General features: G+C 42.8%; 2 protein-coding genes across 4 annotated transcripts in view; one reads left to right on the plus strand and one right to left on the minus strand.

The window, feature by feature from the left end:
* Window positions 1-1,075, minus strand: part of EDEM2 (ER degradation enhancing alpha-mannosidase like protein 2) — a 28,982-nt gene extending 27,907 nt beyond the window's left edge. Inside the window, exons 1-2 of the mRNA XM_072800714.1 lie at window positions 871-1,075; window positions 565-675 (exon numbers count right to left, since the gene is read on the minus strand). Coding sequence (XP_072656815.1) covers window positions 565-675; window positions 871-977 — 218 coding nt within the window. The 5' untranslated portion in view covers window positions 978-1,075. The remainder of the gene's footprint in view (window positions 1-564; window positions 676-870) is intronic.
* Window positions 258-23,197, plus strand: PROCR (protein C receptor). Of its 3 annotated transcripts, none has more exons than XM_072800715.1 (5): window positions 258-591; window positions 19,111-19,259; window positions 21,354-21,605; window positions 22,015-22,293; window positions 22,540-23,197. In XM_072800715.1, the coding sequence occupies exons 2-5, from the start codon at window positions 19,181-19,183 to the stop codon at window positions 22,653-22,655; spliced, it is 726 nt and encodes a 241-aa protein (XP_072656816.1). In that variant the 5' UTR covers window positions 258-591; window positions 19,111-19,180; the 3' UTR covers window positions 22,656-23,197. The 3 variants fall into 3 exon arrangements, with proteins under 3 accessions (XP_072656816.1, XP_072656817.1, XP_072656818.1); XM_072800716.1 differs by lacking the exon at window positions 258-591 and adding an exon at window positions 18,827-18,909; XM_072800717.1 differs by lacking the exon at window positions 258-591 and adding an exon at window positions 18,907-18,990.

Below are 23,197 nucleotides of genomic sequence, written 5' to 3' on the forward strand. Positions count from 1 at the left end.
GCAAGTAAGTAAATAAGGTGATTTGTGACAGTGACCTGTAGGGGGTGGGTAGTTAAGGAAGCTGATGCTCAGGTGACATTTTGAGCTGAAATCTCAAGAAGCAGTCAATAATGTGAGTGTGTTTCAGTTACACTAACAACAAATGATCTTAAGTTTCAATTTTGGAAGAGTTACACCCCCTCCTGGGCCTGTCTGCCCAATTATAAAATGAAGGGGTTGGGTCTTCTGACTTCTTGGAGCCCTTCCTCGATAGCCTAGGGCTCCAGAGATTTGTCCATTTGTCCAAGTCCCCACTGCTGGCGCCTGTTATTGTCGTGGTTGGAGCCCAGAGGTCCAGTCCACCAGCCTAACCCAGGCTTTTTCCTCGGTGGGATCCAACTTTCCAGGAGGCTGGGTGGATCCTGGCGGTGCTGGCCTGAATTGGAAGGAACGCGGCCTCACCCCCGCTGGGAGCTTTTCCGGAACTGGCGAGGAGACCGTGAAGCCACCAGCCCCATCAGACCCGCCCGCCTAGCACCGGACTGCCACACCCCAGCCGCCCCCTTGCTCCTCCACTCGCACTACCTGCCCCAGGTGTCGTGCCCGTCACAGGTGAGAGGTCGCAGCTCGTCGTAGGGAAAGGCATTCTCCAGGTAGCTGTCGTAGGCGTGGTAGAACATGGCCTTGACTCGCTCCCTGGTGCGGGGTACAAGAAATAAGGCAAGGGAAAGGACAAGAAATAGGGCGGAAAGTGGGAAGCACCACCTGAGCCCAGTGGCGGGGTCCGAGCAAATCAGGGTGGGGGTCCTGGGACCGAGAGTAAGGAAAGGGACCGGGTCTGCGCTTCCCCTTCCCCAACTCTGCAAGGGCGAGGAGCCTGACCCCCTTCACCTGTAGTGAGCGGGGTCGGGCGCGGTGCCATCCGGGCCTGGTGCACCATAGTGCAGGGGCAGCAGCGCGCACAGGAGGCCGAGCGGGACCAGCAGCCGGAAAGGCATAGAGCTCGTGTCCTGTCAGCGCCGCCGCTGCAGCAGCAGCCACCGCCACCCGCTCATCCTGGGAGCCTCTGCCGGTTGTTCCGGGAATCCGTGCCACTGCGCCTGCGCGCTGAGGAATCAGTCACCCACTTCCGGACTACAAGTCCCAGAATATAATGGGAGGCAGAAGCCAGGCAAAGAGCATCTTGGGACTTACAGTCTCTGAAGTGGAAAATTAACGTGGCTGAAAGATAGTGGCTACTACAGATACTATTATTAATTAATGTTTTAGTAACCGCATTTGTTGAGCACTTATTGTGTACTAAGACTGTATTGAACACTTTAAATGCATTATTTTTTTTCCGTGTAAGCATAAAGACAGAGGACAGCAGGGACTCAGTATTTGTTGAGTGCCCCTATGTAAAAACTGGATGAAATAATGTTCCGACTTCACCATTATTAGGCATATGAAATTTCCCAAGGCAAGTTCCCTGATGATTCTGTGAGGTACAACTTATTTCCATTTACTTGTCCAAAGCTGCTACCTCAGAGATTTCCAGAAATCCCTTTCAGTTCTAGGAATTAATGAATTCTTGCCCTTCCTGTCCTCGCATTGGGGATAAGGACACCTCATAATGGTGCCTTCAGTCTCCATCCAAGCGCAGAAGTTTCCCCCTCCCAATCCCCTTGACCATCTCAGTGGTTGCAGCCCTGTAGAGTATCCCAGATGAGAATGAAGACCCTGGAGCACTATAGCTTTGGGAAAGTTTGAAACCCATTTTTCCATTTTCCTTTTGTCAAGTCCCAAAGTTTGGTCAGCACTTTAGCTCATAGAAACACCCATGAGTTTGCGGGCAGTGTGATGTGCAGTAGAATCAATCCTGGGTTTGAAGTGAGATCTGGACTTTAATTTCAACTTTACCACTTAAGCCTCTCTGTGTAATCATGGGCAAGACCCTCTTCTTATCTGGACCAGAGTTCCTCACCTAAAAAACGAGGAGTTTGGGCAAATGGATATCTGAGATCATTTTAACTAGAGCTTTCTATATAGGATTAGCCATCCTTTTTGCTGGAAAGTCAGATAGAAATGGCAGCTAAGTTCCTCAGACTGGAATGAAGGTGAGTTTAATCTCCTTTGGTGAAAATATCCCTCAGATAGACGTCCCAAAATACCATCAATTGATATGAAAATTAAAACTCTGACTTAACCTTAGCTTGAGGTAGTACAGCATAGATATTTAAAGTGCGGGCTTTAGGGGCACTGGGTGGCTCAGCTGTTAAGCATCGGACTCCTGGTTGTGGCTCAGGTCACAATCAGGTCCTGAGACTGAGCGGCAGTCTCTGTGCTCAGTGTGGAGTCTGCTTGACGATTCAGTCTCTCCCTCTGCCTCTCCCCATTCTTTCACAATCTGTCTCTCAAACAAATAAATCTTTTTTAAAAAAAATGTATTTATTTATTCATGAGAGACACAGAGAGAGAGAGAGGCAGAGACACAGGCAGAGGGAGAAGCAGGCTCCATGCAGGGAGCCTTAGGTGGGACTTAATCCCCGGACTCCAGGACTACGCCCTGGGCTGAAGGTAGGTGTTAAACCGCTGAGCCACCCAGGGATCCCCCACAAATAAATCTTTTTAAAAAATAAAGTGCAGGCTTTATATTGAGCAAACCTGTGTTGGAATACTAGCTCCATAACCTATTAAGAATATGGTTCCACCAGTTTTTCTTCTGAGTGTCATTTTGCTCATCTGCAAAATAGGAATAATATTAGTACCTCCTTAATAGGATTATAAGGATTTAGTGAGCTATTGTATATAAATTGCTTGTCATAGGGCCTGGCAGAGGAAACATTTTTTTTAAAAAAAGATGTTTTTGGAAACTCTTCTTGGAAGTGCCAGATGGTAGGGAAAGGAGACAATAGTAAACTAAGACTTGGATAACAGCACAGGAGCGCTGCGTTAATTTCTTGTGACTACTGTAACAAATTACCACAAACTTGGTGGCTTAAAGCAACAGAAATTGATTTTCTCTCAGTTCTGGAGGCCAGAAGTCTGAAATCAGTTTCACTGGGCCAAAATCAAGATGTTGGCAGGGCTACATTCCCTCTGGAGGCTCAAGGGAAGAATGTTTCTTTTCTCTCCAGCTTCTCCTAGAGAAGAGAAAGTTGCTGTATTCTTTAGCCTGCAGCCATAGCACTCCCATCTCTGCCTCCACCTTCACATCACTGCCTTCTCCTCTGTAGATGTGTCTCACTATGCCCTCCCTTTGTCTCTTATAAGGACACTTGTGATCGCCTTTAGGCGCCACCTGAGTAATACAAGATAACTGCCCCCCATCTCAAGATCCTTAACTCAATCACATCTGCAAAAACCCCTTTTCCGAATGGTATGACATGTACAAATTCCAGGGATTAGGACCTAATGAATTATCTTTAGGGGTTATTTTCCAGGCTAGCACACATACTAAGCATTTTCTAGGTCTGAGCTTTTCTGTGCTATAAAAGTTACCGAGGCCTCATCATCCTTCCCCATATACATCCTATAGCTGATTTTTCTGTTTCTTATTCAAAATTCTAGTGTGGATAAGATGGGGTCTTTTTTTTTGCAGGGGGCAGGTTGCTGGATTTGGTAATGCTAGTTCTTATTTTTATGAGCAAGTTTGAACTACTCATAATTTTCCTTTCTTTTTCTAGCTTGATGAAAATATGCATTTTCTACACTGTAGAAAAATACAGAAAAATACAACCATGACTTATATTATCACAATTTATGTGGCTGATTTTCTCCCTCATGAGAAAAAACGTCTCTGGAAAGCATTAGGACTCTTCCTTCCTGACTTACCTATTACTCTGTGATTATCTTACTGGATTCTAGAAGGTTATAGTCCACCAGAGAAGTGTCAAACTTGAACATTTATTGTGAAGAGATTCAGAGTAAGTTGCCTAACTTGTCTGAACCTTAATTTCCTGATCAAAAAATGGAAATTGACAATGCCTTAAAAGATTTTGGGGATTAAATGGGATAGAAGTGAAATTTCTCAGGACAGTGACTGGCACATATTAATTTCTTCCCTGCCCCTCTATTTCTCTTTAAAAACAAGGAAGGATATCTTTATTAGTTCCATTTATTGAACACTGCCCCTATTTTTCCCATATGTTTCTTTTTAAGTTTTTGTTTAAATTACAGTTAATGTACAGTTTAATATTAGCTTCAGCTGTACAATATAGTGATTCAACACTTCTATTTTTTTTTAATTTATTTATGATAGTCATACAGAGAGAGAGAGAGAGGCAGAGACATAGGCAGAGGGAGAAGCAGGCTCCATGCACCGGGAGCCTGACGTGGGATTCGATCCCTGGGCCAAAGGCAGGCGCCAAACCGCTGCGCCACCCAGGGATCCCCGTGATTCAACACTTCTATACAACACCTGATGCTTATCACAAGTGCTCTTCTTAATCGCCATCACCTATTTCACTCAACCCCTCACCCACTTCTCTTAAGGGAACCATCAGTTCTTTATATTTCAGAATCTGTTTTTAGGTTTACCACCCCCCCCTTTCCCCCCCTTTGCTCGTTTGTTTTGCTTCTTAAATCCTACATATGAGTGAAATCATATGGTATTTGTCTTCTCTGCCTTATTTCACTTAGCAGAATACTCTAGCTGCATCCATGTTGTTGCAAGTGGCAAGATTTCATTCTTTGTTATAGCTGAGCAATATCCCATTTTATTATTATATTATACCATATATATTATATGATAGTATATATGTATACACTGTACAGAAGCCTTTTATTTTGATGTAGTCCCAATTGTTTATTTTTGTTTCCCTTGCCTCAGGAGACATATCTATGGCTGATGTCAAAAAAGTCACTGCCTGGGGCACCTGGTTGGCTCAGTCAGTAGAGCATGTGATTCTTATTGTTCTGGGAGTCATGAGTTCAAGCCCTACACTGGGCATACAGTCTACTTTAAAAAAAAAAAGTTATTGCCTGTATTCCATTTTGAATATAATCTTAATTTCTTACACCATAGGAGTAAGAATGTGGTCCAGTTTCATTCTTTTGCATATTGTTGTCCAGTTTTCCCATACAGTCTACTTAAAAAAGAATTATTGCCTGTAATCCATTTTGATTTACTTTTAATTTTTTTTACTCTTAATTTCTTACACTGTAAGAAAGCATGTCGCTGTCCAGTTTCTTAAGGAGACATTCTTTTACCCATTGGATATTGTCTCCTACTTTTTTTGAAGATTAATTGACCATATAGTTATAGGTCCATTTCTGGGTTTTCCATTCTGTTCCATTGATCTACATGTCTGTTTTTGTGCTAGAACCATACTGTTTTGATTACTACAGCTTTGTAGTATAGCTTGAAGTCTAGAATTGTGATGCCTCCAGCTTTGCATTTCTTTTTCAAGATTGCTTTGGCTATTCAGGGTCTTTTCTGGTTCCATACAAATTTTAGGGTTGTTTGTTCTAGTTCTGTGAAAAATGTTGTTGGTATTTTGATAGGGATTGCATTAATGTGTAGATTGCTTTGGGTAATATAGACAGTTTAACAATATTTGTTCTTCCAACCCATAAGCATGAAATGTCTTTCCATTTCTTTGTGTCCTCTTCAATTTCTTTCATCAGCGTTTTATAGTTTTCAGAATACAGGTCCTTCACCTTTTTGGTTAGGTTTATTCTTACGTATCTTATTGTCTTGGGTGCAATTTTAAATGGGTTTGATTCCTTAATGTTTCTTTCTGCTGCTTCATTATTGGTGACAGAAATGCAACAGATTTCTGTACATTGATTTTGTATCCTGCGACTTTACTGAATTTATCAGTTTTAGCAGTCTTTTGTTGGAGTCTTCCAGGTATTCTATATATAGTATCAGAGCATCTGCCCTTATTAATCCAAGATATTATAGGCAATAGTTTCTGTCCTCAGGAGTTTGAAGGACAGTGCATGACAATGAAAATTCATGCACAATGAAAATTCCAAAGTAGTCAGGTCACAGTCCTTTCTCTTGAAGTGCTTGCAATTTCGATAAAAAGGAAAAATGCCAATTGGAAAATATCTGGAATCATAGAGTGTTCAAGTCTTCCTGTGGGTGAATGAGTTTGAGGATGCTCAGATTGTATCAATCCCCAAGGTGAATGTTCTTGGTCTCTGTGCCAAGCAGAATGAGCTTTTGATTAGTGGTAAGAAGCCCTTAGTTCTATTACTAGTTTAGCCATTATTCCTATGTGATCTTGGGTAAGTTGTTTTCCCCTGTGGCAATTCAGTTTCCATATCTGGAAAGTGAGAGAATGAAACTGCCTCTCAACACAAGGAAAATATTAACAGATTCATGCAGAGTTATTGCAAAAACAAATTGGAAGACAAAATTCCACACATATCAACTGCAGAATTTCCCCCCAGAAATAATCATAGCAGAATAAAACTATAGGACAACACTCTAAATGAAATTTGACTATTTTCCAACTGAATAATAACCATAAGAATGCTAATAAGAAAATGGCCAAAATATATTGACAATAGCAAGTAGTTCTCTGGTGAATTATTTCATATAGTAATTTACTATCTTCCAGGCACTGTTCTTAGTACTGTGCATGTATTAATACCATGAATCCTCACTGCAATCCTCTGAGACAGTGTTATTATCATAATTATCAGGTTTTAAAAAAATGGAAACAGGTTTTAAAAATTGAATGAATGGAAGAACTAAGATTTGGCCCCAGTCTATGATGAAATTAATGACAGATGTATAGATAAAAGGCCAATTCAGAATAAAAAACAGAGATTTGATTGACTTCTGCAATGTCCTCTGGCTTTAGCTTCATATGATTCTACATTCAACATTCCCTTTCTTTCTGCTGAAAAGTCAGAGTAAAAAATTCAATTCCCTGAAGCTGGAAGTCAAGGCACCCAGTTCTCTTGACTACTTTTAGCAAGGAAGCATCTGGGAATTCCTTTTCTAGCATCTGGGGGCCATGCGGTTCAAGCAGATTCTCCTGACTCCCAGGGAAGAGCTTGTACACTACATACTTTGGGACTGCCAAGAAATAACTGGTTTATCCCTGGGAAATTTTCCATCTGTTGCTTTTTAGAAATGTTTGAATTTCCACTCTATCCAGCATGTCCATGCATTTAAAACAGTGATTCCTTGGTCAGAGCCCCAGAACATGTTTTACAGTGCTCATGTTCCAAGTAAACTCAGGCTTATGGCTAAATTTGCCTACAGAAACCTTGCCATCCTGGGTGTATTTAGACAAAAGTTTAGAATCAAGAAGTGACTGCAGATGGTCTCATAATCCAGTCAGCCCCAGGTCCTGGGCCGGATTATAATCTTTGATATCCCAAGCCTTGAAAATGGTATCCATCCTTCATGTGCAATTTAAAACAAAAATAATCCTACACTGTAAAATTAACGGAGGCAATAGGCAAAAGGTGAAAGTGGTGCAAGTGTCCTCTGACCCACAAATGGATAAACAGCATGTGATATAAATACAATGGAATATTATTCACCCTTTAAAAGGAAGGAAAATCTGACAGATGCTACAACATGGATGAACTTTGAGGACACTATGCTAAGTTAAATAAGCCAACTACAAAAGAACAAATATAGCATGATACCACCTATATGAGGCACCTAGAGTAGTCAAATGCATAGACAGAAAGTAGAAGGGTAGTTGCCAGGGGCTTGGGACGAGGAGAATGGATTATGGTTTAATAGGTACAGAGTTTCAGTTCTGCAAGATGAAGAGTTCTGGAGATGGATGGTTGTAATGGTTGCACAATGTGACTGCACTTAACGTTCCTGAACTGTACCCTTAAAATGGTTTAAGAGTAGATTTTATGTTATATGTATTTTACCACAATTTTTTAAACTAAAAAAAATGGGAAAAATAAATGGATAGTGGTTCAACACATTTCTGATTTTTCCATGGTGTCTACTTCACTGCCTTTTGGAAATATCCAGTTCTTTCAAATAAAATATGTCCTTATGGGGGGAGGTATCTCCTCTACTGATGTCCAAAGCAGGCACTTCTCTCTGCCCTTTGGTGATACAGAATCACTCAGATACTACCCCAGGTTGAGGGAGGGAAGAGCATAAGTATCCTGCAGTGTTCCCACCCTCAGCCAACCTTCTCTATAGGCCCCAAACTCTGCTTCTGGAGAGAAGGGAAAAGTCTAATCAAATGAAAATCTTTTCAGCAAACATTTATTGAGAATCTTAATGACAATAGCATTTATTAAATTGAACGTATTAGTGTTAAGAAAAACTATCTTAAACATGTCACTGAAATAAAAAGATGACTGTGTGACTTATAAAAAATATTTTATTTTTTTTAAGATTTTATTTATGTATTCATGAGAGACACAGAGAGAGGCAGAGACATAGACAGAGGAAGAAGTAGGCTCCTCACAGGGAGCGTGATGCAGGCTTGGGACCCGGGACCCGGGATCACACCCTGAGCCGAAGGCAGATGCTCAACTGCTGAGCCAACCGAGCATTCCTGAAGATTTTATTTTTAAGTAATCTCTATACCCAACATGGGGCTTGAACTCACAACCTGGAGTTCAAGAGTTGCATGCTCTACCCACTTGGCCAGCTAACACCCTTGTGTCACCTTTTAATGTCATAATAAAGCACTGACTGGCAAGTCTACTTAGAGACACTCCTAAAGAGAAGTTTAACATTATTTACACAATTGATTAGAGCCCAGACATTTTACAATTCTGTAAAGCAATAAGTTGTGATGATTTCCTTTTCTGTCTATAGTGAAGACAATCCTATAGGCTATGGTTTTAGTATCCTATAAGACATTAATCCATTTTGTATATAATTTAGCAACCTCATTTTTTCAATGTTTTTCTTTTTCATTGACTATAAAACCTTCAGCTTTTATATTCTCTTTTGAACTGGGTTTGTCAACCTGCTAGTCACTTTATTAATGAGCTAAATGAAACTTTGACCCATGCTCACTGTCTATTTGTATGAGAATGATATTTTTAACATACTGAGAATTATCCTTGACTCTAAATATAAGATCTGCGATTAAGCAATTCACAGACCCATGATACCCCTTTGAGATAATTTCTATTTTATCCCCATTTTCCAGAAGAGAAATCTGAGGCACAAAAAAGGTTAGATAATTTTCTTTTTAAAAATATTTATTCATTTTTTAAAGATTTATTTATTTGAAAAAGATGGGGGTGGGGAGTGGCAGAGGGAGAGGGAGAGAACCTCAAGCAGACTCCCTGCTAGTCAGGGAGCTAATGCCGGGCTTGATTCATGACCCTGAGATCATGACCTGAGATGAAATCAAGAGTCGGACACTCAACTAATTGAACCACCCAGGCACCCCCAAAAAAGATTAGATAATTTTCTTTTTTAAAAAAATTTTTTATGATAGGCACACAGTGAGAGAGAGAGGCAGAGACACAGGCAGAGGGAGAAACAGGCTCCATGCACCGGGAGCCCGACGTGGGATTTGATCCCAGGTCTCCAGGATCACGCCCTGGGCCTGCGCCACCCAGGGATCCCGATTAGATAATTTTCTAAGGGCCAATTATGTGCCAGGCATTTTGCGAGTTACAATTTTCTCTCCTTCCCTGGATGTCTTATTTATTTGTTCATTTATCCAATAAACATCTATTGAGGACTTAGTATGTGCCAATTACTCTGCTAGCCTGGTGATGCAGTAATGTTAAAACACATTTCTTGCCCTCCTACAGCTTTTGGTGTGGCGGACAGATGCTTAAACAGACAAATATTATGGAAATAATTAAGGGCAATGAAGAGCAGAAGTTAGGGAAGTATGTAGCACCTACTCTAATAGGTGTTGGGGGGACAAAGAAGGGGATGAGAATCACCTCAAGTTAAAGTCTCAGTTCCTCAATATAGTAGGAAAGACCTTCATTAGACTCTAGCCTACCTCTTCACATCACATCTGCCTCCTCAACACTTGTTCTGTTTCGGCCATCCTTAAGTACCAGTGTCTCGAGCATATCATATTATTTCTCCTTTCATGTTATATTATTTGCACCTTATTCTCCCTCTCTCTGAAACAACTTTTCCCCATACTTTCTGCCCTTTCCCCACTCCCACCACTCACTTGTTTTGTAGGACCAGTTTAGGTATTGTCTCCTCTGAGAAGTCATCTCTGACCCCCAGGCTAAATCAGAGGACCCTACTCTCATAACTTAGATGATGCCAATACTTCTCAGCCCCAGTATCTACCTCCCTTAGTACTTATCCTACTGTATTATTATTTCTTGTATATATATATATATATATGTATATATATATATATATCCTACTTGATAGTCTTCTTCCTGAGTGGGGGTCTTATATGTCCCAGGTCCTAGCACACAGTAAGTGCTCAATAAATGCCCATTGAATAAAAGAATGAAGCAGCATGTGAACCACATTAGAGGAAATAGAGGAATAAGAGAAGATGGCTCACAGAAGCTTTGAGAAATAACTTGTGAGAGGCTCAGAGCAACCAAAGCATAGTGAGTAGTGGCAATGACTACATAGTAAGCTAACATAAATAATATGTGCCCAGAGCTATACTAATTCACTTATACTAGCTCATTTCCTTCTCACAACAACTCTGTGAAGCAGGTACTATTATTCTTCCTCTTTTGCTGATAGAGAGGCCAAGTGGTGTCCCCTAAATCTAACAGCTGGCAAGTGGCAAAGCTGAGATACAAGCCCAGGCAGCTTTACCTGAGCCCATGTCCTCATCCTATGTCACACTCATACCACCTCTGTTCTGGGTCCTGGAAGGAGGGAATAAGCTGAGAAGAGAGCACAACGATGCTTTCCAGGATTTATAGTCAAGGGGAGAAGACAAGAGATAGAAAGTGACAATGTGGGCAGCCCCGGTGGCGCTGCGGTTTAGCGCTGCCTGCAGCCCAGGGCGTGATCCTGGACACCCTGGATCGAGTCCCTGCATGGAGCCCACTTCTCTCTCTCTCTCTCTCTTATTCTGAATGAATAAATAAATAAATCTTAAAGAAAAGAATTTAGAAAGTGACAATGTAGCTATAACGGGAGACAAAGTACTATTGGTTTTGAATGAAGAATAAGAGATCATTTCTAGCACCTGGGAAGGTTGAAGGAGGTGGTGTCACAGCAGGGCTTTGAAGGAACGGGGAGAATTTGGAGAAGTCTGGAGAAAAACAACTAAAGAGTAGAATATACATAAAAAGGATAATACCTCATAAAGAAGTTGTTTCTTATCTCACTAATGCAAAGGCTAGTTTAACACTAGAAACTTAATTAATGCATTTGCCACATTAACAAGTTAAAGATAGAAACTTGCATGATCATTTCATTAGATTATGATAAAGGATTTGAAAAACTTGAAACATTTATGATAAAAACTTAGTAAACTAGGAATAAAAGGAATCTTACTTAATCCAGTAAAGGGTACCTATAAAAAAAAATACAGAAAACATTATCTTGGTAAAAGGTGAAAGCTTTCCTTTTTAAACCAGGAAAATCATAAGAATACTTGAAAAAATAATTTATATTCACGTTGTACTAGAGGCTGTAGCCAGAACAATAAGTTAAGAAAAAGAAACTCTAGGAGTACCTGGGTGCCTCAGTCAATTAAGCATCTAACTCTTATTTTTTTTAAATAATAATTTTGTTTTTTATTGGTGTTCAATTTGTCAACATACAGAATAACACCCAGAGCTCATCCTGTCAAGTGCCCCCCTCACTGCCCGCCACCCAGTCACCCCCACCCCCGCCCTCCTCCCCTTCTACCACCCCTAGTTCGCTTCCCAGAGTTAGGAGTCTTCAATGTTCTGTCTCCCTTTCTGATATTTCCTACCCATTTCTTCTCCCTTCTCCTCTATTCCCTTTCACCATTATTTATATTCCCCAAATGAATGAGACCATATAATGTTTGTCCTTCTCCGATTGACTTATTTCCCTCAACATAATACCCTCCAGTTCCATCCACGTCGAAGCAAATGGTGGATATTTGTCGTTTCTAATGGCTGAGTAATGTTCCCTTGTATACCTAGACCACATCTTCTTTATCCATTCATCTTTCGATGGACACCGAGGCTCCTTCCACAGTTTGGCTATTGTGGACATTGCTGCTAGAAACATCGGGATGCAGGTGTCCCGGCGTTTCATTGCATCTGTATCTTTGGGGTAAATCCCCAGCAGTGCAATTGCTGGGTCGTAGGGCAGACTTATTTTTAACTCTTTGAGGAACCTCCACACAGTTTTCCAGAGTGGCTGCACCAGTTCACATTCCCACCAACAGTGTAAGAGGGTTCCCTTTTCTCCGCATCCTCTCCAACAGTTGTGGTTTCCTGCCTTGTTAATGTTCCCCATTCTCACTGGTGTGAGGTGGTATCTCATTGTGGTTTTGATTTGTATTTCCCTGATGGCAAGTGAGCATCTAACTCTTAATTTCAAGTTAGGATCTCAGGATTGTGAGATTGAGCCCCACATCAGGCACTGCGCTGGGCATGGAGCGTGCTTGGGATTCTCTCTCTCCCTCTCTCCCTTGCCCTCCATAAAAAGAAACTCTAAAAATTAAAAAGGAAAAAATAAAAGTCACTATCTACTAGTGATAGGACTATGCACACATAAAATTCGAAAGAATCTACAATTAGTGGGATAAATATGAGAGTTTATTAAAGTTTCTAGATACAAAATCAATGCAATAAAATGATCATATTTCTATACCAGCAATAAGCCATTAGAACATGGTATTTCTTTTATTTATTTTTTTAAAGATGTAATTTATTTATTCATGAGAGACACAGAAAGAAAAGCAGAGATATAGGCAGAGGGAGAAGCCGGCTCCCTGCAGGAAGCCCAATGTAGGACTGGATCCCAGGACCCCAGGATCATGACCTGAGCCAAAGGCAGACGCTCAACCACTGAGCCACACAGGTGCCCCCATGGCATTTCTTTAAATACTATTTTCAATAACATTTTAAAATATGAAAGGCTGGGGGGGTGAATCTATCAAAGTGTGGGCAAGATGTCTAGAGATAAACTTATAAAACTCCGAGAGTCACCGAAGAAAATATAAATAAATGCACTGGATGTGAACATTGTGAAGACATTGTGAAGACATTGTGAAGACCCCCAACCCATTAACATGATACCAACTAAAATCCTATCAACATGATAAAGTGATTCTAAAATTTATGTATAGAAATTCAACATAACACAGCCAAAACACTCTTGAGGAACAAAGTGGGGAGACTTGATTTGCAGGCTATGAAGATGTATTATTATAAAGTTATACTAATTAGGATAACATAACACTGGTGCAGGAAGAGAAAAATAGGCTATTGAAACAGAATAAACACATTTACTGTAAGTCAGACATATCACTGCCGATCATTGAGGAAGGGCAGATTTCTAACAAGTGCCGTCGGGAAACTTGGATATTCACATAAAAGAAACTAATCTTGACCTGTACTTCACATCGTACGCCTAAAGGTAAAAGATAAAACTATAAAGCTTTTGAAGATAAACTGGAGAACATTTTCATGATCCCAGAGGGGAAAGGGGGATGCCCCTCAAGCTGGCCCCACTCATCAGCTTCTGCACCCCTAATACTTTCTTCACACTCCCTGTACCCAAATCCTCCTTAGAGAAGGATTTCTTAAACAAGGCAGAAAAAACATGAACTAATGGAAAAGATTTATAACATTGACCATCTTAAAAATTAGGAACTTCTGTTTATCTAAAAAGGAGATTTAAAAAGTGAAAAAATATTTGTGTGCTCTCTGTTCAGGAAATCAGGAGGAGCAGATTTGGCTGAGACTGGAGTACATGGAAAGATAAGGCTGGAAAGATAGACAGGAGCTGAGCCAGGAATACCAGGCTCCCACCACTTGCTGGGGCAGCAAGAGCTAGAATCACTCTGACGTTACAGGGTTCTTTTCATCTTCCCTAAATTGGGGTGTGTCAGTGTCTACAGGGGAAAATTTTAAGGAAGATTCATATCTATTCCTTGTCTCTCCTTCAGAATTATACCTAACGTCAACTGCCCTGCTTCAGGGTCACTTCCCGCTGCAGGGTCACTTCTGCTTGCTGCCCCACCCAAGCCAAGCCCTTTCCAAATCTCTCCCACCTACTGAATACATACTGTGTTCTGGCACTTGGTAATGAGTCACTTCATTTATCCTTATAGGATGGTCTACTAGTTAAGAAAGCATGTTTGGGTCATGAGCCAAACATGCTTTCTTTAACTAACAGACGGTCCGGTCCGTTCATTGCCTCTGTATCCTCATCTATAAAATGCATGCGAATAATGGCTATTTCTTTATACTTTTCACAGAGCCCTAGTGAAAACAAAACGTATATATTCTGCTTACTTCATACAGCACCTAGCATATTTGTAAGCTCTCAATACATGTTACTATTCCAATCCTAAGCAGGTGGTGATCTCTGAAAGGACCACACTCTGTTGTTATCAGTTGGGTCTGGTTGGTTAAACTGCCTGTGTCCAGTAGCTAACAGGGGAGGGAGAGGTCTGGGCTTCTGAGGTCAAGCTGGGCACACCGCCAGTCCCTGGCTCAACCCAGCCTTTCGTCACCCACTGGGGCTGCACCCGCAGTGGCCCCCACTCAGTTTCCTGTCTCCCTTATCTTCCTGTGGCATGTACTCTCCGGAGTGGGAAATGCTACCACTGGCTTCCTTCACATCTCTCTGTTCAGTAGGACCTTCATTCTTTAGATCTCAGTCAAATCTAGCTGCTGGCCCTATGCCCACTCTGCTTTGTGATTTTCTGCCCCTTGCCTACCCAGGCCTTGCCTAGTATAGGCTCTGACTCTACAACCTGTCTTTTCCCTTCCCCATCCCAACCCTGAGTGTCGAAGGGGAAAGGGGGATGCCCTCAAGCTGGCCCCACTCACCAGCTTCTGCACCCCCAACACTCTCTTCACATTCCCTGTACCCAAACCCGTACCTCTTTGTTTTGGAGTTCAAATCCCTCCTCTGCGCTTTCACGATGTGTGACGGTGGGCAAGTTACTTAGCCTTTCTGGACGTGAGTTATCTCCTCTGCAACATGGAGACAATGAGCCTGGTGCTATCTGCCCCAGAGAAAACGATAAAGGCCTAGCACCCAGTATGAATTTTTGGCATGTTTTATATTGTATATAACATAAATATTCAGGAGTGTTGGAAGTATGTGTTAAAAAATGTATTTTTTTTAAAGATTTTATTTATTTATTCATGAGAGACACACACAGAGAGAGAGAGGCAGACACAGGCAGAGGGAGAAGCAGGCTCCATGCAGGGAGCCTGATGTGGGACTCGATCCCGGGACTCTAGGATCACGCCCCGGGCCGAAGGCTGACGCTAAACCGCTGAGCCACCCAGGGATCCCCCAAAAAATGTATTGATGGAGAGTGATTCCCCGAAAACTTTTGAGACACTAATGTGGTGGTTGAATTCACAAACTTTGGCATCAGAGAAACATGGGTTCATATTTTAGTTTTTGCTGCGTGACCTTAGGTAAGTCACACTCTTAGAGCCTCAGTTTATTAGTAAAACGGTGATATTAATGAAACCTACTTTGAAGGACTGGCATATAAAGTGACATTATTTATGTAAAGAGCTTAACACAGTTCCTGGTCCACTATAAATGTTGGCTATAATAATAATCGTTACCTCTACTCTTTGATTTTTGGGGTACTGGTATGTATGGAGGGTGCTTGGGATGTAACTATTTTGTTGTCATTTCTGTCTGTGACAGATCTGAGCTTGGTGGAAAAGACCTGTCCGTGATTAGCTCTGTGGATGGTGGTGTGGACCATGTTAACCCCAGTGATGCAGGCCATACCTGCATAGATCAGAGGGACAGCACTCAATTCTAAATTGGTTCAAATAAATAAATAAATAAATAAATAAATAGGTTCAATCATATACTTTATTACTCTCCATCCCAAGGCATCCTCCAGGGTCTCAAAGAAGCAAAAATATGCAAACTCACTAGGAATCAGATAAAGCACAGTAAAACCAAAATGAAGTGCCATTTTACACCCAACCATATGACAATACCAAGGGTTGGCAAGGATATGGAGTGAGGGAAATCCTTGTGCGCTCTTGGGAATGTAAATTGGCCCAACCATTTTGTAAAACATTTTGGCAATTTTTAGTAAAATTAAATATGAATATACCTATGACTCAGCAATTCTACTCCCATGTTTGCACCTACAAAAACTCTCCTATATATGCCCAAGAAGACATGCACAAGGGACACCTGGGTGGCTCAGCGGTTGAGCGCCTGCCTTCAGCCCAGGGCATGATCCTGGAGTCCTGAGATCAAGTCCCACATCAGGCTCCCTGCAGGGAGCTTGCTTCTCTCTCTGCTTATGTCTCTGCCTCTCTCTCTGTGTGTCTTTCATGAATAAATAAAATCTTTAAAAGAAAAGAAAAGAAAAAACATACAAGAAAGTCATTACCAACACTTTGTAATAGCAAAAAATGGGGAAAAAACTGTAACAGAAGAATGGATAAATACATTGTGGTATATTCATAAGATGGCATCATAAAGCAGGGAAAATTAATGGACCTACATATAACAACTTGGATGAATTGTATTAATATATTAGGTGAAAAAAGTAAGTTGCGGAGGAATAAGTGCACTTCAATGTTATTTATACAAAGCTCAAAATATGCAAACCACCATTACATATTGTATAAGGATATATGCACATGTAATATAGTATCCAGAAATAAGGAAATGAGAATTAGTGAATTCTGATTAATGGTTTCTTTGGTGATGGGGCAATGAGAGAATATTTTATTTCTTCTGTTGGGTAGTGAGGACAAATATGTTTGTGATAAAATTCTTTAGGCATGAAAAAACTTCTTCAAATATGGAATGTTTTATAATAATTGTTTTAGTAAAAGCCAAGACAGTATAACTGGCAGTGATTTTAAGGCCATCTACTTTTCCTGAGTCCCAGTCCAGGAAAACAAGGCCCACCATGTTTCTTTCGACTAGACCATTTTGGCAAGCTGACTTGGTTATTTCTAAGCTCGTCGAAAATGATCGAGAGGTGAGCATGGACAATTGCATATATTCGGTTCAGAGAATGGGAGCCTGATATGTGACTAGGGTTTGCCCTGATTCCACTATGACATCAACTCTTCCCCCAAGGAACAGTGTATAAAACAAAGAAGGTAAAACTCCCACCTCAGCCCTTTACCCAATCCCATTTCCCAAAGCTAATCTCTATTGAGAGCACCCCCACCCCGTATTCTTCCTATGTAAATACCAATACACAGATATACACATAGATTTTTTTAAAATATGAAAATGGAATTATATGTATTACTTGGACGGAAGTAAGCTTTTAAGCCAAAACTAGATGGAATTATACTTGTGCATCATTCCACACTTCCCTTTCTCACTTATCAATGTCTCATGTCAGTACATCAACTCAGATGATATGCCACCTTCTTCCACCATAATTTATTACTTAAACTTTTATTTTTAATTCAACATAAGCTATATCATCACATTTTAGGTGCAAAATTTTCAAACAATACAGATAGAGTGATAAAACCCTTCACAAAATAGACTGAAAAGGCCTTCCACAGAATTGCCATCCCTAACACATACACACAGCACCTACATACACATTTAGACATGTATGCACACACATGTTTACACACTGCACATATATACATGCATACTTGCACATACACATGCATACACACACTCATATACACACATATACAGATGTGCACACACACAAACACCCCCTACACATACACACGTATATACTTTTAACCTCAGGCTCCTCTCTGATAATAAATCACTAGAGATAAATCACTGCTATATTTGATGTACATCCTTTCAGATTCTTTTACTCTCATAAAGAAATAGGTTGTTTAGCTGTCATGTATGTGGTTGACAAATAAATGGTTCTAAACCTAATGTACCTAATATCCTGCAACTTACTCTTAGAGATTTATGCATATCTTAACTATCTCATTCAGTCACCTGTTAGCTGATATTATTATTTATATTTATTATTATTTATTATGTGATCTATTCTAAGCACAGTAGCAAACAAGATGGACAACCTCTTGGGGCTCATATTCTGCTGGGACATTCAGATAATAAACATGTACATGAACAAATAATATAATTTCAGGTAATATTAATATGAAAATAGAGTGGAGATTAGGGAGGGGAGGTTTTTTTTTTAAACTACTTTATAGTATTCACAATATGGATTACCATAGTTTCAGGGGGTGACTTCCAAATTTTCCCACTTGCTTCCCAGAGTAAGAAATACATTTTAAACTGCTGTTCAAAATCCATCACAGAAACATACAAGCACAAAACTGAAACACACATGTATACAACTGAACAAATATTTCATGAAATAATGCTTACTCTGATCCAAGACGAGGTACTGAAAATCCTTATTGTTCTATTTCATAAAAACAAAAACAAAACCCCCGCTAAACTGTTTTCATTATCCAGTAGTAGATTGTGACCTCAGATTGAAAAATATTGCTTTAAGTGACAAATCCACTGATGAGATTTAGATTGTTCATAATTCTCTCCTACTACAAACAGCACTGTAGTGAGCTGTTTTATACTCATTTTGTAACTATGTATTTCTGAGAGTAAGATCCCTGATTGTGTAATTACTATTTACTTAAAATCCTGATAAAATGTAGCCAGCATGCTGGTAAACTAAACTCTAATCCCCATCTGTTACCACCATGACATATAAACTTCCTTTGGGAAAGTCTCTGCACCTCTCTGGGCCTCAGTTTCCTCATCAGTAACCTGCTGATCTCTATCTACACCCTAGAGTCCACTCTAAGTTGAAAGCAGATGCCCCACCCCCCTGACTCAGCGAGGGCAGAACTTCTCTCTGAACTTGACTCCCCCTTTTTCCGCTCCCTGTTGGAAGAGGCCCAGAGAAAAGGGAAAAGCAGGTCTGGGCATGAGGGCCGATGCAGGGTGGGGCAGGGGAAGGGCAAGAGGGAGGCCAGCCCCCTAGTAGGAAATGAGACAGGGTAGGAATAACACTTTATAAGCCTGCCGCCCTCTTCCTCCTCCTATCCCCTGGCCACCTTCCAGCCTCCTCCTTTCAGCCTCCTCCCCTTCCAGACAGTCCTTACTTCTTTCCCCTCTAGGCTGCAGCCAGCCTGAGCCCCCTGCCTGCCGAGTCAGGATCCCAGGTGGGGTAAGAACCTCAGCGCCAGGATGTTGACAACATTGCTGCCACTGCTGTGTCTGCTGCTCCTGCCCAGCTGGGCCTTTTGTAGCCAGGAAGCCTCAGATGGTGAGTCAGGGGCACATCTCCTTCCTCAGGATGGTTCTGGAGACTCGCAGCCTGGGTACAGGGGGAGGACCAGAGGAATATTTCTGCAGTGCTGGTGCCTGCAGCCAGCCTGATCTCTCTATAGGGCAGGAAGGGTCCTGGGGACTGATTTGTGTCCCAAAGCCAAGGTGAGGAGATACAGTTTGGCCTGGGGAGGGGGGTGATGGAAGAGGCTGGGGAAACAGGACTGGAGAAATGGGAAGGGACGGGTAAAAAGTGCAAGAGGATTAGCCCTGCGAAGAGGGGATGAGTCTGGAGAGGGAGTGCTGAGGGTGATGTGGATTTGCTGAGTCCAGGGAAGACGGGAAGAGACTCTGGGAAGAGATGACAGGTGGAAGGAATGGGAAGCCACCCGAGAGGCTAGGGCTGAGGGAAGCAAGGCAAAATAGATCAGAGAAGGTGGAAGACGGGTGGCAGGCAGCGGGGGAAAGTCTGGGGAAGAGAAGCCATGGTCCATGGGAGAACTCACAGGTAGCTGTATAAGCAAAGAAAGGAATTATTGCCCTGCCCTGTGATGGCACAGGGACCCACGTCCTCTTCCCCTTCCTGCTCCAGTCTTCCCATACTGGTGAAAAGGGAGCAATTCACCAGTATTCTGGGAGCGCTCACTACCATTAATACATGCACTGACTCATCTAACCCCCAAGATATCTCTACTACGGTGGGCAGTATGATTCTCTCCATTTTAGAGGTGAGGAAATTGGGCACAGGGCAGTTAAGAACCTTATCTAGGGTTACCCACGCAGATCTGCTTATTCACATCTGCAGACAGAGAGCATAAATTTTCATATGCAAACAAAGGACAAGGCACACACATACACACACACAAACACACACATGCACACACAGAATGACAACGCCAGACTCATTCCCTCATGGATTCTCGAGGCATCAATCCTGTGCCAGGCCTTTAATAGGGGTAGAAGGCAGAGATAATCAGACATGATTCTATAGCCTAGGGGAGCCTGGAATAGTCTGTGTATTTTGAGACAGTTATGTGGAATCTGGAATCATTGAAACAGACCCACTGTATCTGGGAAGGTAAAGAGGAGAGGCATTAGGAAAACTTCTCCAAGGAGAGGGCAACAGAATGGGGTCTTAAAGCACGAATAGAAGTTTGCCTGGAGGCAGAGCAACCCTGACATGCTATTGATTTTAACCAAAAGGCAGCATGAGGAACTCCAAGTACTTTACTATATCGAAGGACAGGAAGAGGCCAGAGAAGGCGGATGGGACCTGGTCTCCTGCAGCCTCAAATGCCAAGCTAAAGGCTTTGGATGTCATTCTGCGGACAGCTCTCCTATGCGGAGACAATATGGCTGAGTGGTTAAAAGTGCTGGACTCACACAGCCTGTGCTCAAACCTTGGTTCTGCTAAACATTTTAGCCTGCTCCCTTACGGACTGAGGTTAATAACAGTAGCCACTGCATTAAGCTAATGGGAGGAAAGCACAAATAAGATAATAATGTGTGTAGGTACAGTGTTTGGCTCATAATAAGTACTTAACAGCTATTATTACTATTACTAGTGATAGGGGAGTGTGTCACTGGAGCATTTTAAGTAGGAGAAGGGCATAATCTTATTTCTGGGAGAAGATGGAGGTCAGATTGGAAGGAGTGAAACTGACAATGAGGGCAGAGGGATGAGGAAGGACGTTACTACCCCAGGCCAGATGAGAACCCATGAGGCCTGAAGTAAGGCAGTGGCGGAGGACAGGAGAGAACAGGAGATGGAATGGGATTTTATTGTAGGTCAGGATTTGTTGACCAACCGGAAATGGGGGTAGTTAGGGGTGAGAAAGATCGGGGTGGCTCTTCCACTGACTGGATTACCCTGGGGCAAATGGCTTCTGCTCTTTCCAGCCTCAGTTTCCTTATCTGTAAAACGGAGATAATAATCCCTGTCCTGCTCTCCTGACAGGGTTATGGGAGGATGGGTGGAAGAACACTTTATAGTTCATGAATGGCCGAGAAGGTGGGCGGCCGCCTTTGGTAGGGGATTATTATCTGAGCTTCACGCCAGCCCAAGGCCTGACGCGCTGACACCTATCCTCAGGCCCTCGGAACCTCCACATGCTGCAGATCTCCTACTTCCGCGACCCCTATCAAGTGTGGCACCGGGGCAACGCGTCGCTGGGGGGACTAACGACGCACGTGCTGGAAGGCCAGGGCACCAACGTCACGATCCTCCAGCTGCAGCCCTTGGAGGAGCCCGAGAGCTGGGCGCGCAGAGAGCGCCGCCTGAAGACCTACCTGGACGAGTTCAACCTGCTGGTGCGGCTGGTGCACCAGGAGCGGCGCGTGAACTGTGAGCGGCGCTCGCGCGCGGAGGGGGCGGGGGCGGCCCGGGCGAGGGGCGGGGAGGCCTGTGGGAGGGACTCGATGAGGGCGGGCCTTGGGGAAACGGGGCGGGGCCTTATGTAAGGGGCGGGGTTCCAGGAGGGTCTCTTGGATAGCCTGGCGCCTCGTGGGTTGGCCCGCTCTGAGGAGCCCAGGTGTCAGGCACCTGCCTTCGCTGATCGCAGGGTGGGAGCCTGAAGAGGAGTGAGTGTCCCAAGTTGCGGGCCCTCTGTCAGGCCCTCTTCTTGCATGGCCTCGGGGTTGACCTGTTGCTAGACCCTGTCCCTGATCCACCCTAAACCCCATTTTGGTGGACTTCCTCCCACACCTGGCGCCCTTCCTACGCAGCACTCTCACCCTGAATTCCCCATCCACAGTTCCTCTGACCATTCGCTGCTCCCTGGGCTGTGAGCTGCCTCCTGAGGGCTCTCCAGCCCACGTCTTCTTTGAAGTGGCTGTGAATGAGAGCGCCTTTGTGAGTTTCCAGCCAGAGAAAGCCTTATGGGTGGCAGGGCCCCAGGTACCCTCCAGAGTGGTCACCTACACTCTGCATCAGCTCAACTCCTACAATCGTACTCGGTACGAACTGCGAGAATTCCTGCAAGACACCTGTGTCCAGTACGTGCAGGAACACAATGCTTCAAAAAACTCAAAAGGTATGACGGGATCAGGAATGGGCCTGTGTATTGAGTGGGTTCCATGCAAATGGATAGACCTAAAGGATGGATACCTTGAGCAACAGGAGGCCCAAGGCTGGGGGTTTGAGACAGAGTATATACAGCTTATGTCACTTAAGAGAACTAGCCCTCTTCCTTGGGTAGAAATCCTTTAGGGTTTGACTCAAACCATGGACAAGAATCTCAGAGGTATTTCTTCAGGCTAACTCTGTGCATGTTCTGCAGGGAGCCAAACAGGACGCTCCTACACCTCTCTGGTCCTGGGTGTCCTGGTGGGCAGTTTCATCATCGTTGGTGTGGCTGTAGGCATCTTCCTGTGCACAGGTGGACGGCGGTGTTGATCACTCTCCAGCCCCCTCTGAGAAAGAGCTGGACTGATGAGGCTGGCAAGGAAAGATCTCAGCTTACTGCAAAACCAAAGAGATTCCCCATCTGGGACGTTATATCCCAGAAGGTTTGGAGTGGCAGCTCCTCTCCCTGATCTGCCCACCAAGAATTTGGGGGCGGGGAAGGAGAGGGAGGAAGTTAGGTAGACAGAGTTGAAGTTGCATGCTTTGCTGAATTGGTCTGAGAAGCGAATTCTTATCTTTGTGGAAAACAGATGATGGAGTTGGGTGGGGGTGGAGGAGGTCTATGGCCCATCTTTCAAAGGCAGAATCACCTGAGACATTCAAACCACCTAATAAATACAAGAAGTCTATCCACAACCAAAATAAACAACATTCAATGCTTCCAGGCATGGCAGACTTGGAAAGGGATGCTGGTATAATAGAGGTAGACAGAGATATCCAGAGAAATGGTGAACGTGTAAAATAGAAATAATATGGGAACAGAGAATTATCAATTACTTAATAATATTATTAATAAATTCCTTACTTATGTA

Source organism: Canis lupus, chromosome 26, assembly GCF_048164855.1.
Source record: "Canis lupus baileyi chromosome 26, mCanLup2.hap1, whole genome shotgun sequence".
Taxonomy (NCBI): Eukaryota; Metazoa; Chordata; class Mammalia; order Carnivora; family Canidae; genus Canis; species Canis lupus.

What these genes read in the sequence shown, in the direction of transcription:
- PROCR (XM_072800715.1), top strand. Translation starts at nt 19,181, where the DNA reads ATGTTGACAACATTGCTGCCACTGCTGTGTCTGCTGCTCCTGCCCAGC. An exon ending in CCAGGAGCGGCGCGTGAACT is followed by an intron (nt 21,606 to 22,014) that starts GTGAGCGGCGCT and finishes CCCCATCCACAG; the next exon opens with TTCCTCTGACCATTCGCTGC. An exon ending in TGCTTCAAAAAACTCAAAAG is followed by an intron (nt 22,294 to 22,539) that starts GTATGACGGGAT and finishes CATGTTCTGCAG; the next exon opens with GGAGCCAAACAGGACGCTCC.